The sequence below is a fragment of the Serinus canaria genome, chromosome 1 (genome assembly GCF_022539315.1).
Source record: "Serinus canaria isolate serCan28SL12 chromosome 1, serCan2020, whole genome shotgun sequence".
In the NCBI taxonomy this organism is placed as follows: domain Eukaryota; kingdom Metazoa; phylum Chordata; class Aves; order Passeriformes; family Fringillidae; genus Serinus; species Serinus canaria.
Window position 1 is genome coordinate 24,645,385 of NC_066313.1, and position 15,106 is coordinate 24,660,490.

Consider the following 15,106-nt stretch of genomic DNA (forward strand, 5'->3'; position numbering starts at 1 on the left):
TGTACTGAAGACAAAGTAAAAATCTGAGGTCTATACTTTAAATTTGGATATTTTTAATTTGTGTGCACTACGAGTACCTCAGGCCGCCGCGGATTATTCTCCATTTTGGATTGACTTCCCCCTCCACTGGATTTTGTTTGCTGGCATTATCTCTTTAGGATTCTTCAGGAACTGGACGTACCACCTCAGGAGTGCGGGTATGGACTAAATTTCTTTCTACTGCGGGTTTATTCCCCCTCATACCCGTCGCACCCGTTACTTAAGAAATTTTTTTCCCCTCAATTTGTCCCCTCCCACCTCCCTTTTGAATAACACCCTAAGAAATAAAAGCAAAGCCCTCTACGGTCTTTTAGCTCTTCCCATTCAGCAAAGTTCCCCCGGGAAAGCTGCCCAATTCACCCACCGAGAACTACACGAGCAGCTGCCGCCCACGGCAATGGCTACGCCAGCACTTCCATGCCACGGGGCACCGACGCCAAGGCAATGCTGGGCTGATGCTCCGTGGTGGGAAGGGGTGGGAGGATGGACAGACAGTGAGACTTGTGAGCCGTGAAGCCCCTTGTGCATACGTCTCAGCAGGAGTTTAAAGTCTCTGTAGTTCTCAGTGAGGGAATCAATTTAGTAAATAATCCGCGGATTATTTTTAGTCTGCGGACTAAAATTTAGTGCACGGACTAAAATCCGGCCCATCGGAGCAAAGTCTGTCTCGGTCTAAAATACATTTGGGTGAAAGCAAAAGAAAAAAAAAAAGAAAATAAAAAAAAGGAAAGAAAAAAGAGAACAGAAATAAAAAAGGAATAAAAGCTAAGTGCACAAAGTGTTTGGGTAGACTAACATTTAGTATGCAGACTAAATACGGCCGGGCAAAAGGCACAGCAAGTCCACAAACAAAATCAAAACCAAAAATAAAACACTGACAGGAACTTTTAAAGCAATCAAATACTACCCCACCGGCGCAGCAATTCATTTTTCTAAAATGAAACAAGACCTTGTGAAAGGCTATTTGTCCACAGGAGGGACCGAAGGCTCAAGTTTTCATTTTAAAAAATGAACCTGTTTTGGAGATAAACAAATGCAAAAAAAAAAGGCTTTACATACAATATTCTTCAAGAAAAATTTGCACTTGAATAACTCAAAACCTCTTGTTTCTGCAAAGCAAATGAATTTCAGGCTGAGACCCAGGTTGCTGGTTTTTCTTTGGGGTTTTTTTTGGATGAGTTACAAAAATCTCTGGATGATCATATCAAATGGAAATGCTGACTCATCCAAAGCCACAGCTTTTGGTGCTTTTGTTGGTTTTTCCCTCCCCCCTTCAGATGCCAATAAATCTATACCTCACCAAAAAGCTGGGGGACCAGTGCGAGTTGTTTCTTTGTTCAGGCATGCTAGTGATGCTCAAATACCGACAGACCATAAGAGCGAGCCAGCAAGGCCTGACACATTCCTCTCTCCTTCTAAAGCTGAACTGCTATCAATGCAAATTTTTTTATGCTACTCCCCCTTCATTTTTCTGGAACTACCACCTTCTTCAACATTTTAGGCTTAAGTGTCCCTAGTTTGCTACACAGCCCTCAACCCCAAGAGACTTCAATTCAGATGAAGGCTTTGTGCACTAGCAGAGCAGTCACATTTTATCTTACTAATTGCAAATAGTTCCTACCAGTGCAGCAGAGTTTACGCCCCTTCTGAATTTTATTTTTCTGCACATATGGAAAGATGAAACAAAAAGGATGGAAAGCACAGAAATCTCCTATTTCACTTCACTCACATCAGCATTCCGCTCTCAAATGAAACCACATGGGGCAAGAGCTAAGTATTGTTTTAACAGAATGGTTGCTCTGACTTTCAATTCATTGACATTCCTCAAACAAACTTTCCATGCACAACACGAGCTCCATCGTCTTGGTGTAATTAAGCCCCAAAGCCAAAGCTTCACAATGTGACACCAAGGTGCTCTTCTAGCCAGTGTGTATTAAAAGACATGATTTCATGCCATCAACCACTGTGCGTCTTGCATGCAGATTGTGAATACTGCCTACATGCTGTGCTACCTAAGAGAGCAGAGGCTTAGGAAAATGACATCTGTTGCTAACACATCAAGTTTGTGGCACCATGGTTAAAAATTTCCTCACCAGCTTCAGACTCACACGCTTTGCCAAGAACCACCCACACCACCGATTCAAGGCTGACAGTCTGTGCACATCCTTTCGGCTTGTAAGCACATTTTTTATTGCATGAACATTAGGTAAGAGAGAAAGCTCCTCCCTTCAACCAAAAGCTTGTATTGTTTACAAGCCAAGTCATCAATATAGAACACAACCCTCAAATCAACTTTTAAAAAATCCTATCATACAATACAATTACTATGAAGCAGCATTTTGATTACCCAAGTATAACACAATAAGGCTCATGAGAAACACAACACATTCAAAAACAAAAGAAGAGGGAAGAGACACACACAAGACAGCAAAGTATGCACTGAGCTCTAGCTGGTACAAAAAACCCCCAAGGCTGCACCTGAAACTCTTGGGATTAGTCTTGTTCCAAACGCCTGAGAATTTCAGCATGGGATTTCTGAAATATGCCATTTTGGCTATTTTGAAGTGTGTAAAACTCACGTGATAAAAAACAGAGGTTAAAAGATGTCCACAAAAGAGGCACTAGTGTTGGGAGATATTTAAAATATATATAATCCCCCCCACTTCCTTCTCTGATTAAATCCCTCTATTTTTTTTTTTTTAAAGCACCTCAGAAATAGTAAACGCCTGATTAGTCAAGAATTCCTGTCTGATGGCACTTAGGGGAAAATGAAGTAAAGACAGAAGGGGTAAGTGGCTTACAAATGAGCCAACACAGAACTGGGAACAGGACCAGGAACCTGTCTTCAAAGCTACTTCTTGTTGAGACCACACACTTTTTACTGGGCTCCTTCCACTGAGGACCCTGTGGAGACAGAACGAGCTCGCGTTTATTACCCAGTGCATGTGCTCTGCTTCTATCAAGCTCCAAAGGAAAACAACAAAGCTAAGAGGAACAAAACAGCTCTCCTCTTGAAAGACAATCCCCAAAAATGTACCTCAGTGCTCTCAACCTTGCTGAGACAGCTAGTATGAATAGTCTAGACAGATGTGTTGCAGTGCCATGCCGCAACAGATGGTACACTGCAGAAGACTTGTTAAACTTAGCATTTGATTTCTGGAGTCACTGATGGAAATCCTTTCTTAATGTTGCATTAGTGCTCACTCATTTACTGTTAAGCAGTACTTTCTTTACTGCATACGAATTGGGCAGAGGCAGGGCAATTTACCACCCAGCAAACCTGGCTTCTTTTCTCAGACATGTAAAATAAGAGATTTGCACTGTCAAAAATCATTGCTGCTGCAAAAGGAGCTGGCAAATATGAACTTGCCAGAAAAACTTTTTTTTTTTCTTTTAAGTTAGTCTCCAGAAAAGCTGTTTTCACTCTTTGCTTGTAAGTCATTACACATCAAGCAAAAAACAGAGCTGTAGTCTTTAGAAAAAGGTCAGGGCACAGTTTCACAAGAGGCCTAAATCAAGTCCAGTTCATGCTTGAAATGAGAGTTCTGCCCTTTTGGACATGCAGGTCTGCCCTGGTCTCTTGTCCCGACATCTGCAGTCTGGGCAGAATGGTCAGTCTGATAAAGGAAATTGATCCCAAATCCTGAACATGTGTTGTTCAAGAGGTTTTTACCACCCAGCAAAACATAACGCATTTCAGGAATATGCAGGTGGGAGGTGGAGAACTGACCCACTCCACGATGAACTTAATGCTAATTATGGAACTGCAACCAAAGAAACATCTCATCCTCACTGTATCTGTTCCTCTACAAAAGAGCAGACTAAAATCTCAGAAAGAAGAGTTTGCATTTTCATCTTGAATCCAAATCCAAGTCACTTACAAGATTTCTGACAAAAGAGTTTTCACTTTCTTTTGTCATCAGTTATAATTAGAAGTGACAAAATGAGCTGTCTGTTTATCCATTTGACTGTTTGGTATTCTTCTTTGAATCTACAGTATGAGCAGTCACTTTGGAAGCATTACAAGCAAAACAATCTGCTTAAAAACTAGACAAGAATAAGGAGAGCAGGAGTAGGACAGGATGAAGACATGAAACCAATTCTGGAGGGTGGAAAAACATGTTCCTGAGAGAGACCAGGGTCTACATCCCAGTCCCAGAGTGTGGGGTAGACAACAGGACTGTCTGCTACAAGCACAGAATTATTCGACATTCAAGGTACAGTGATTAATATTGGAAAAACATGCATACAGAACACACATATACAGAAGAGGATATCAAGACTCAAATATTAGGCAAGTATTTTACAGTATTAGCAGAAATTACTTCATAATATGGCAGAAAGATGAATTCTGAAGTCAATATCCGAAGCTACTCTTTAGCACAACCAACTGTGGTTCTGCACAACTTCAGCTGCAGCCAGAATTGGCCAATAGTTTTGGAGAAGTGCCAGAAGGGATGAGTTGAGGGAGTCTGAAGTCTCATCTTATGCACTGTTTTCCTATGCTATAACCATTTGGCTTAAAGACGCAGACAAAAAAAAAAAACAAAACAAAACAAAAAAAAAACCAAACAAAACAAAAAAAAAAAAAAAAAAAAACCAAAAAACCACCCTGAAAAGTATAAACAATGAAAAAGCCTCTAAAACAAAAAGGAAGTGCTTAAAAAGTTGGGAGGGATCCTGCCCAAATCTCCCACAAGTTCACTGTGAAGGCAAAGTAATGTAGAGAAAAGTCGTCGTGTATTTATCCAAAAGTGTGCACAACAGAGGGGTAGAGATGCTCAAAACTAATCTAGACATGACAGTTTTTCTCTCTGTGTTTTCCACTGTCAGGCAAATGACTCCTGTCCTTTTCCAACTCAACACTTACTTGGAAATTATTACTCAGATGCCAGCTAAGTATAGATTTGGATATGGTGAATAAAGCCATTCTCTTGAGTACACTTGAATTTATCTCACCAAAAGTGTATTTTTAAAATGCCTACATGTTTGAAAAATCTGGCAACTACTTTCAGAACAGGAGAAACAAAGGCAACCAAACCACAGCACACTGAAGAATCTCACTTTCCATTTTTAAGAGCTGCCTGCAGTAAAAACTGTTTCCATGTCTATACAATGGAGACAAGGCAGAGGTTATGCTTAAGTAAACTGCCTTTGATGTTACAACTTGTATTGTTTTGCCATCATGAAACATGGGCATATATATGCATACATATCTTTCATTATCCTGACATTACATTTGCAAACATGTGGCAGTATCCTTGGATGGGGAAAAGAAAAAATCCAAGAGAGTGATTTTCTCTACACAGAAAGGGCCTAAACGACATAATTCTATTACATTTACTACAATCTTAATAAGATCATTTACGAGCTAGATGCAAGAGGAAAGGCAGGCTGTCACAGCTGGACACTTTATATATTTCTGAAGTTATCACAGCACTGCCTTTGTTTTTTATTACTGCAGGGATCTGAGACCTAAAGGTAGCATCTGAGTAATGTCAGGATAACGGGCAGCTGTAATGGGGCCATGGTAAGTAACACCAATCTACCACAAGCTTATGAAGATTGCCTTTAGACCTTTTGTTGGCTGTCCCACTGTCCCTGCCCCCTTCTGAAAGAGCTGATCTCCAGCAGCCCTGTGATTTACAGTCTTGCACTTGATCCTGGATTTTCTCCGTGGCTTCCCAGTCACAGAGTTATATGGTATAGATGAAGCTTAGTCAGAAGAACAGAAACAAGTATAAAGATTAGTAGCACAGATCAGACTGCACTTCTGAGAAGAAAGAAGGCTCAAGGGGTCGAGGTGGCTAAAAGACACAGAAGAAAAAATATGACCCAGTCAAAACAATAGCAGCAAATCTCCAGAAAGGGTAGTAACTTTTGTTGTATGAGCTGACATCATTGGAAAATGGACCATTTTTCTAACCCAAGACATGACTGTGTGTTTAAAAGTCCACCTATTATTTTCTGACTGCCGTAAGTCAGCCATATTCACACCCCTGCAAAACACTGCTTCTCTTCTAACAGAATACCACTTACTGCACAGACCAAAGCAGAAAGGCTGTAGGATGCATCTCCATGAATACAAAACAGTCTATACAAAGTGAAAGTAAGGGAGGTCTGGATGAAAAAAATATTTAAGTTACTTAACACACTGGTATTCTGAAAAGGACTACCCTGCTAAAGCATCAAAATGTCTTTGAGTCCTCCTGTTGAGGCTGGGGTTGTAGGGATAGGTGACAGAGGAAAAGAAGAGGGAAGCCCTGTTTCTGAAGAATGATTTGAGAGATTCCTGGAAAGTTCAGATTCTCTTTCCTTTGGCTAGCCCGAGACATGTTGAACTTTCATCATTAGGTTCCTCATGCATGTAAACTGGTAAAAAAACACACACATGACTGGCCAACACTAAACTATACTGGAGACGAGAGAGAGGCCTCTGTAAGTTTTATAAGGGGAGGTTCCAACTCTTAAGTTGCAAATTTACTTCAATCTCAAATGATCAACAAATTGAAAAATCAGTCTGAGAACAGTTTGCACTGCAAACTCATACTATTGCTGCAGCATAGAAAAGTACTTTTTAGAGTGTTAGACTTCTCTCATAATTTAAGAAGGAAGGTATCAATACTATATTAGGATAATACCAATTCATTTCTACTAAAAAGCCTAAGACTCATCTATGAAGTTAGGATTCAAACATCTGTAAAACCTGTGCTCAAAATTCCAATTTTAGCCTAAAATGCATTGAATCTGAAAAACAATATTCCTTCATAGATTTGTCAGTCTTCAGAGATAAGCAATTTCTCTCTTTTAAAAACCCAGAATATAATACATTGCACTACAGCACCAGCCACCATTCTTCTTCACAAGTAGGTAGCAGCAAGTGTAAGCAGATTACACATCATCACAGCAATACTGATTAGGAAAATAACATATCCGTGCCTCCCAGAAATGCCTAAGAGAACAGACCAGAGCCAGATACATCCTATTTAAGTCAGCACCACAGAATTTCAGATGCAACCTAGAGATACTACAGCTTCCAAAGAAAATTCTTAATTACCATCTATGCACACTTCTGCAGACTGAGGAAGTACCCTGAAAACAAGACCTTATTTTTGTATCGATCACTGGAAACAACCAGTTCCAGACTGCATAGAAACATGCACTGGGCACCTTGAATGCATGAAACTAACCCCAGGCAGAGCCTACAAACCCAACTTTGACAAATACCCATGTTCTATTACACAGGACAAAACAAGGAGAATGCTCTAGTGTCTAAGAGCTTACAGCAGGAAGTGACCATATTCTCAGTAGTTCTCTTTCAGACATGCTGAAAGTAGCTGCCTAGAAGTTATTCACACATACAAAAAAAATCCTTCTGTCTGCCGAGTCCTCTGGTCATAACTTACTCAACAAAAATTGTCACCTTCTGCCTATTGTCATCTTCAATAATTCTTCAGCTTAGATGGCAAAGATTTGTGCTTCTGAAGCTGCAAGTTCAAGTCCTGTTGACAACTAGCTGTAGCAGTCTAGTTACATACACAGTTGTGACAAAAGAACAAAAATAACCAACAACATTATCACTTTCACTTCTTCAGTCACTCCTGTTTTTGCAAAGCCAAAGCTCTGACAAGGTTTCTGTCACTATTCAAGTCTAAGATAGAGAAGCTCTGAGAGGACTGCCTATGCCCACTGACATGTTGTCAGACGTTATATCAATACAACTGGGTAAGAAGAACCAATTCTATGTAATACTACTACTTAAATCTATCATGGCTCAACATGCTCAAATCGTTGAAAGGAAAGGATCTTGAGAAGTAATACACCGAGATGATAAGAAGATAAGCATCATTACCAGCATCATGCTGGGTAATCCATTTTTTAAATTTAGCATTTGTATAGTAAGTACAGAACTCACAAATGACGTCTCATGTAACCCAATTGCAATAAACTGGTTTAAATGCTATTCTACACCAAGCTGACATCAGGAAGGGCTGTGTGCAGAATGAATTGAGAATGAGAAGCTACACTGCAAGCACAACTCTCCAAAACTAATTATGACCTAATGGAGAATGCAAACTTGATCTTCTGGAAAGCTTATCTCACTTCTTAATTTCAACTGTGATCCTCTACTACAAAAAAAAAAAAAAAAAATTTTTTATAAATAGAAGGAAGTTCAGTCTTTTCATGAAGCTTCCATTTGCTAAAAGTTGTGTTCTAAGAGACAACCAAGTGCATACAGATGATTTATAAGACTGTTCAAGCTAAGATAAGTATTTAAACTAACTATGCAACTCCCCTCCATGTCCTACAGTACAGCTCTGCACTTCTATTCCATTGTATATTAATTTAACCTCCCCTAATCTGAACACCTTCAATGCAAGAATTCAGATGCGAACCTAATATTCAGTGCTACAAGGTTTTTGGGCTTATTCATGTGACTTTTGCCAGGATACAATTCAGAACTGAAGAAATCGCTCCCAGGGACTTCATCTGTTCTTATTTTTTCCCTCAGTCACATAAGGTATTAAAAAGCCTTGCTGGATTTACTAACCTCCCATACTATTATACATCACTTAACCAACGCACAGAAAGTAACTCTGAGATGGAAATACAAACCATGGATTAGTGGGGAAAAGGTATATAACTCATTGGAGAATCTACCACAAGAACAGTGCTGTACAGTACTGCCCTGCCATGTACCTGCTTGATATATGGCCTGCTATCAATTAGCTCTAATTGGTTTATTCAGTGTTTCTACTGCCATAGAGTATTTGAAAAGAATCTGCCCTGGACATGTGTTTAGCTAGGCATGCAACCCTTCCACACACAGATACTACTTTCTTAGCAGAAAGAAACCTGAGTGCTGAGATAGGACAGAAATAAACAGTGACTATAACAGACATTTCTCAAGTGGCCAGAGGAAACATTAACTATCCAGGCTTCAATTGTTTGAGACTCAATATTTAACTTATTCCACACCCAAGAAGCTGACTAAATGACTGTTACTCTGTCTGAAGTCAAATATTCATCATTGCTTGATATGTGGAAGACCAATTAATTGTGAAGCAATACATTTGTTTCATTGCTAGAAGTTTCCTTTTTGGTCATGGAGGTCATAGTATTTATTGCCTGCGTGTATTGCATTGGTGTCTCCCTATGAAAGCTAGATAACAAGAAATCTTAAGAAGTAACTCCAAGAAAAAACATCTCCACTCAACAGCACACCTACAGAAGTACAAACAGAATATTTTCTATGAGAAAAGCATTTAAGAAAGTGACTTCAGCCCTCATCATACTATTTAACAGCACTACAAAAGTAGCACATACATATTAGAACACTTTCCTCATTTCTATGTGACTTTTGTGTGTATCAGCTGATAGCATGATAGGATGTAGAATATTGCAATCTGCTACTAACACACACACACCATGATCAAAAACCAAAACAGAACAAAAACCAAACCACCTATAGGCAACCCCCAGACCAACAGATATTACAATATACTGCTTCAATATCTCCTTCTCCTCAGCTACATAAAAAGTTTGCAGGTCCCCAGCTTAGTTAAAGGCACCCAGTTTAGACTGAAAGCCACCAAATCACTGAACAAACTGAACAACTTGAATTTTTACTTTCAGCCTACGTCTTTATTATTCAGATCATATAGACTCACCTTAGTCCATGGATGTGCCTTAATCTGAGGAAATTTGAATTCAGTATAGTTTGGATTCATTTCTCTAATTTGCTCCCTTGTAGGCGTTCCCAGAACCTGTACAGGAGACATAAAAAGGCAAATTGTTAAGATATGCTTCATATGGAATTAGGACTGAAGTATAACCTATCAGGCACTGAGACAACTGAAGTCAATCTATGTAACTAGTAAGTTAATACGGTGTGGAGAGCAAGACAACAAAACTTTTGCACCCATGGGAAGGAAGTCCTCTCTCTGGGCACCCTTCTCCAGTCTTTGACCACAGTCCAGAGTAAAATACGTGTTGTACTCTGTGCTGCTGCCACGTGCCCAGCCAGTGGGCAACACTAAGAAGAGCCTGGTTGTCTCTTCATTCCCTCACACCACAAGGCTGTTACACACACTGACGAGATCCCTCACCCCAGCCAAGCCTTCTCTGCTTCAGACTGAACAGTGCCAGCTCTTACAATCTCTCCTCATGACAGATGCTCCAGCACCCTAATCACCTTTGTGACCCTTACTCCAACATCAGTGGTCTCTTGTGGGCGATTCAGTTCATGCTCCAAGCCCAGTGTCAAAAATTTGCCCAAATCTTATAGAGTTTTTCACAAAATTAAAGCATCTCTCTCAAACTTAGCAATATTCTGGTGGGGTAGACTTCACTTTCATTAGGTTTATATAAAACAGTACTAAAACAGACATTCAGAGATTGCAGTTCACTGTATATGGTTGATTAAGGATCAGACAAGTAGCACAGACTGCATTTTACAAGTCATAAACAGTCCTCTGACAAGCTTAAAAGATCAGCCAGTTACTGCTGAGCATCTCCTGCTCTCCCCGCAAACAAAACTGTGCAGGTTTGGGCGTCCTCATCTCAGTATTTTCACATGGAGGACAGACTTAGTTCTTAGTCGAACTTGGAAGTACCTAAAAGGCATACCACCTGTGGTTTACCTTCACCAAGCTGTATTTCTCATTCCCAGAATCTGCACAATGTTATTCAAGGATGCAAATTAGTTTTACGAGAAATAACAAACAATTGCTCTTCTCTTTGAAAGGGAGGGTACATTTTGAAAGGATTTCAGAAATGTCTTGAGGGAATAAGCCTGACAATATGGCATTAGTGCTTTCTTTTCAATTAGCACCAAGTGTGAGAGAGCTATTGTCATCTAGCTATATTTGAAAATTGCAAAGTATCTGCAAGAAATCCCATTGTTTTCTGCTTGTACCCAGTTCTGGGCACCTCTTTGCTCTGCTGAGAGATGGGAAGATGGCAGAAGGCAGGAGTGGGTCCTCTGTGCTGGGCTCAGGCTCATCTATCTGAAAGCTGTAGTGGCTCTATTTTGGCCCCATGACAAATCCCTTCACACAGCTTAGCGTAATGTTATCACCTCATCTCATCAGACTGCACTGTCACCATCAGGTAACAAATGATCACACGATGCTGGCACTCTACCTTGCTGCTTGATAAAGAAATATCTGGTTACAAATTCTGGTATCTGTGTACATTTTCATTCAGTCGGAAGAATGGAAATTACAAAAATGCACTTCAGAAAGTCAGGTAAGGATGTAAAAGAGCAAGGTAACTGCTGTTTGAGTAATTTGTGGAACAGAGAAACTATCATCAGGTATTATGAACAAAACTTGATATCTCTTTGCTATTTAAAATAAGAGTTGCACAACAAAAAAAATATCCTATCCACAAAGCAACCTTTTAAATTAAGAGCAGCAAGCAGACTTACAACTTGTTCAGACAGTTGCTCCTTGGATAACAAATTTGGATAACAAATTTGACTGACAAACTGTATAAAATGAACAATAATGACTGTATAAAATGAACAATAATGTTTCGTAGATCACTTTGCTCATGAGGATTTAAAACCCACCTGATTCTAAAAGCCAAGGGTTACTCTCAGAAATGTCAGATTTTTTTGGGCGTGTCTGAAAACACTGGTTTTGCTTAGGGGGTAAAAAAGGAGAATGTCTGCAGATTTTATATATTTTGCTCAAGTTTCAAAGGCAAAATGAATTGAAAGGAAAATGTGCCCTTTCCCTGCTGGTTTTCTGTCTGGCACCCACAAGAGCATCAGCCATTCAGCTCCCAGCCCTGCCAGGATGGTGCTGCTCTCAAAACTTTGATGACCATCACTCTCAAACTTTTCCTGTTCTAAAAGATGAAGGGATTTCCCGCCCCTAAATATTATTTTAATCTCAATTCAGGAAAAAAGTGATTTTTAGAACCTTGGAAGTTTTTGTGATTACTTATATTAACTTTCTGAAAAATGATGGGCACCTTCTATTGCTCTCTCATGTTTTCTAAACGCTAAGTTTTCACGCCTCCCTAGTATAAACAGTATTTTTTAAAAAGCATGTTTACCTTTTTCTCCTCAAAAAATTCCTTCAATAGCTTTTCTAAGAAGCAGCAAGTAGATTTATTTTAAATTTAGCCCAAATATATCAAACTCGCTTGGTTGCCAAGGCTGCTCAGAACAGGAGCCTACACAGTGCAAGTATATTTAAAGACCACCTATAGCATCAGATAACTCAAATTAGATAAGCAAGGACAATTTCATGGAAGAACCCGCAGACAATGTCTATTCATGCATTTTGCTAAAAGCACAGCTGTAACTCCAGATGATGGGAGAGGGCAACTCCTAAGCTCAAGCACAGGCATCAAAACAACAGCACTTCAGGTTTCACAAATGCTTAGAAAAGAAGGTACTGAAGAAGGATCATGGTAGCTGAAAGAAGGGACTGTCTGACCTTTCAGCTACATAGCAAGCAGCCTTTGATACATAAAATAACTGTACAAAAGGAAAAGTGACTACTAGTAGCTGCACAGTGTATTTATATTTACTCTGTACTTGAGACTGTAAAACCAGACTGCACTTCCACTTTGTACTGATAGCGGATTAAAGGAAAAATAAAAACCAACCACAAAACAAAGCTCCCCAAAATCCAACCAAAAACCGAAAAGAGAAGAAGTTTGGAAGAAAGAACAGAAGTTTTGAAGACAGCGTCAAATTCAAGTTACAAATTAAAACAGTGGGATGAATAAAGTGATAAACTGTAAAACTGTACCAGTACTTGACTTATCTTGAAGAGGTCCTGTAGCAGATCCCCCCCCCCCCAACATACCAATTCTGTTTGCTACATGATTTGAAATTGCACCTCACTGATTTATACCGAATTTTCAGTATATTAGGAATACTTTCAAGTAACCTTGGTAACAGCAATCACTTAAGCTGCTGCAAAAATTGGTCAAAATTCTCCTTTTGAGAAAGAAGCATGAATTACTATGCTCATTTTTGGCAGAATTACTCCAGGAAACAGCTGATTTGCATTCAGATTGAATTTCATGTGTTTTAATTTGTGCCCATTCTTCTTGTCCTGTCATGGGATGCCAAAGAAAAGAGGCTGGCTCCCTCTTTGAACCCTCCCTTCACATACTCTGTACACTGGTAAAATCCCCACCAATCTAGGAAAAGTCAGAGAAATACAGGGTCCAATACGGACTTATTCAGGTCAATGCAGATTGGCACATACTATTCTAATTCCTGGGGAATCTTTTGGAAAGTGATTTTATCAAGGAAAATGTTGAATTTTTTTTTTTCTATTTAACACTTGAAAAACAAAAAGAGAACCAAAGTAAGTAGAATAATAATAAAAATCCAGTTGTCTGATGGGATCAACTATAACTAGAATGAAGACTCAACTTTCGAATGAAAGAAGGGGAGATTGATGTGAGAATACAAAACATCTTCCTGCAAGTCAAGATGCCAGGTCAACTAGTTTTGCTCTTCATTACCAATTGTCATTATCATCATCTCTTAAATAAAAAAAAAAAGAAGCATTATCTACTAAGATTAACTTGCTGAGACGTGGACACTGCTTTGATTCTCCTAGGACAAAAATTGAACGCAACAGGTTTCACAGTATATTCTGTCAAGTTTTTTCCTTGACATTAGTCTGTAATGGATGAAAGTCCCCAAAACATTTTTACTGCATGAACAGGGTTGGTGAAGGTAGGGTAATGGTATCTATATCCTGCAGTTAAAGAAAAGCTACAATAAAGAAAGGCTCACAAGAACATCATCCTTACCAAACAAGAAGGGGGATTTATGAACCTGGAATAAGGCCTGAACTTGAATAGATTTTCAGTTTATGTTCTTACAATCAACTTTTTTAGGAGGAAAAGATGGATTATTCAGCTCCGAAAGACATTTCAGTTACACCTCAGTACCAAGACAGCTGCTGCCCACACCTGCTTCACTATGCAAAACTGCGCTGAGTCATTTGTGACCAAACCCACACTGTTGCAACAGCAGAGGAAAAGGAAAACTGCAATAGTTTCAACAAATCCCAGTGGAATAAAGGCCCTTTATGACAACCATTGTTATTGCTGAACATTTGCCAAAATGTAATCAGTTAGAAGCACAGGGACCTTGGTTAGAACCAAGGGTTCAGGAGGTCCAGCTGGTAGTAACTGACCTAGAGAGGGGAGAACATGATAATTTAAATCAGAAACCTCTAGAAAGCCATGGTTGCAGTAGTATAGTAGTTTTCCCTGGGAAAACTGTGCAAGTTTATGAGAAAAGGTATTCCTTAAAGTCTGATGTTTATGGCTTACCAGATGGCATAATTAATACTTCTGCAAACACGACTGCACCTCTTCAGAAAGTTGTGAGAGGTGTGCCAATAATTATTTAAAAAACTCACAGTGTAGCATCTCAAGCAGTTAACGCAGCTTGAGACAATACTTCAAGAGGTCTGTGGCAGAAAGTAAAATAAACTTACCCATTTTATATACGCTTCCTTTCAAAAACACTTTCTTGCCAAACAATGAAAGTCAACTAAATATAGGTATTTTTTCTATTCATAACACAAAGGGAGCTATACATCAGGAATAGGAAGAAACCCATTGTCACTGCTGACATGAATATAATTGCCCATCAACTTTTTATACTGCCTGCCTGCAAACACTGGAAATGATGAATTAAGTGAGGCACAGGAACAGCCAAGTTGAGATTGGGGGGACATCAGGGGAAAAAAAGCCAGGAGCCTTCCCTTAGGGCTGAGGACAGAATCCATCTGAAAGCCCATGTCAGACACAAGCAGGTCATCAGCACAGGACCACATTGAATAAAATGAAACACTCTCCTATGGCTTACTCTCCCGGAAGAGAAGGCTCCACTCTGCCCATTAACTACTCTGACTGGATTTATTTTATTTCAAAAACTGAGCCCAAAATAGTACCTTGACATTTGAGCATGAGCCATATATTATAATTGCAGTCTATACTTAGCATTAGGCACAGTAAAACTGTCAAGAGCCCAAAAAGTTACACATGAATAGGATTCCTGATACTATTGAACTTG

At 39.4% G+C, this 15,106-nt stretch overlaps 1 protein-coding gene across 2 annotated transcripts in view; it reads right to left on the minus strand.

Moving 5' to 3' along the window:
* Positions 1–15,106, minus strand: part of GSK3B (glycogen synthase kinase 3 beta) — a 148,489-nt gene that overhangs the window by 20,999 nt on the left and 112,384 nt on the right. For both annotated transcript variants that reach the window (XM_009102590.4, XM_009102589.4), the window contains exon 8: positions 9,711–9,806. In XM_009102590.4, coding sequence (XP_009100838.1) covers positions 9,711–9,806 — 96 coding nt within the window. The remainder of the gene's footprint in view (positions 1–9,710; positions 9,807–15,106) is intronic.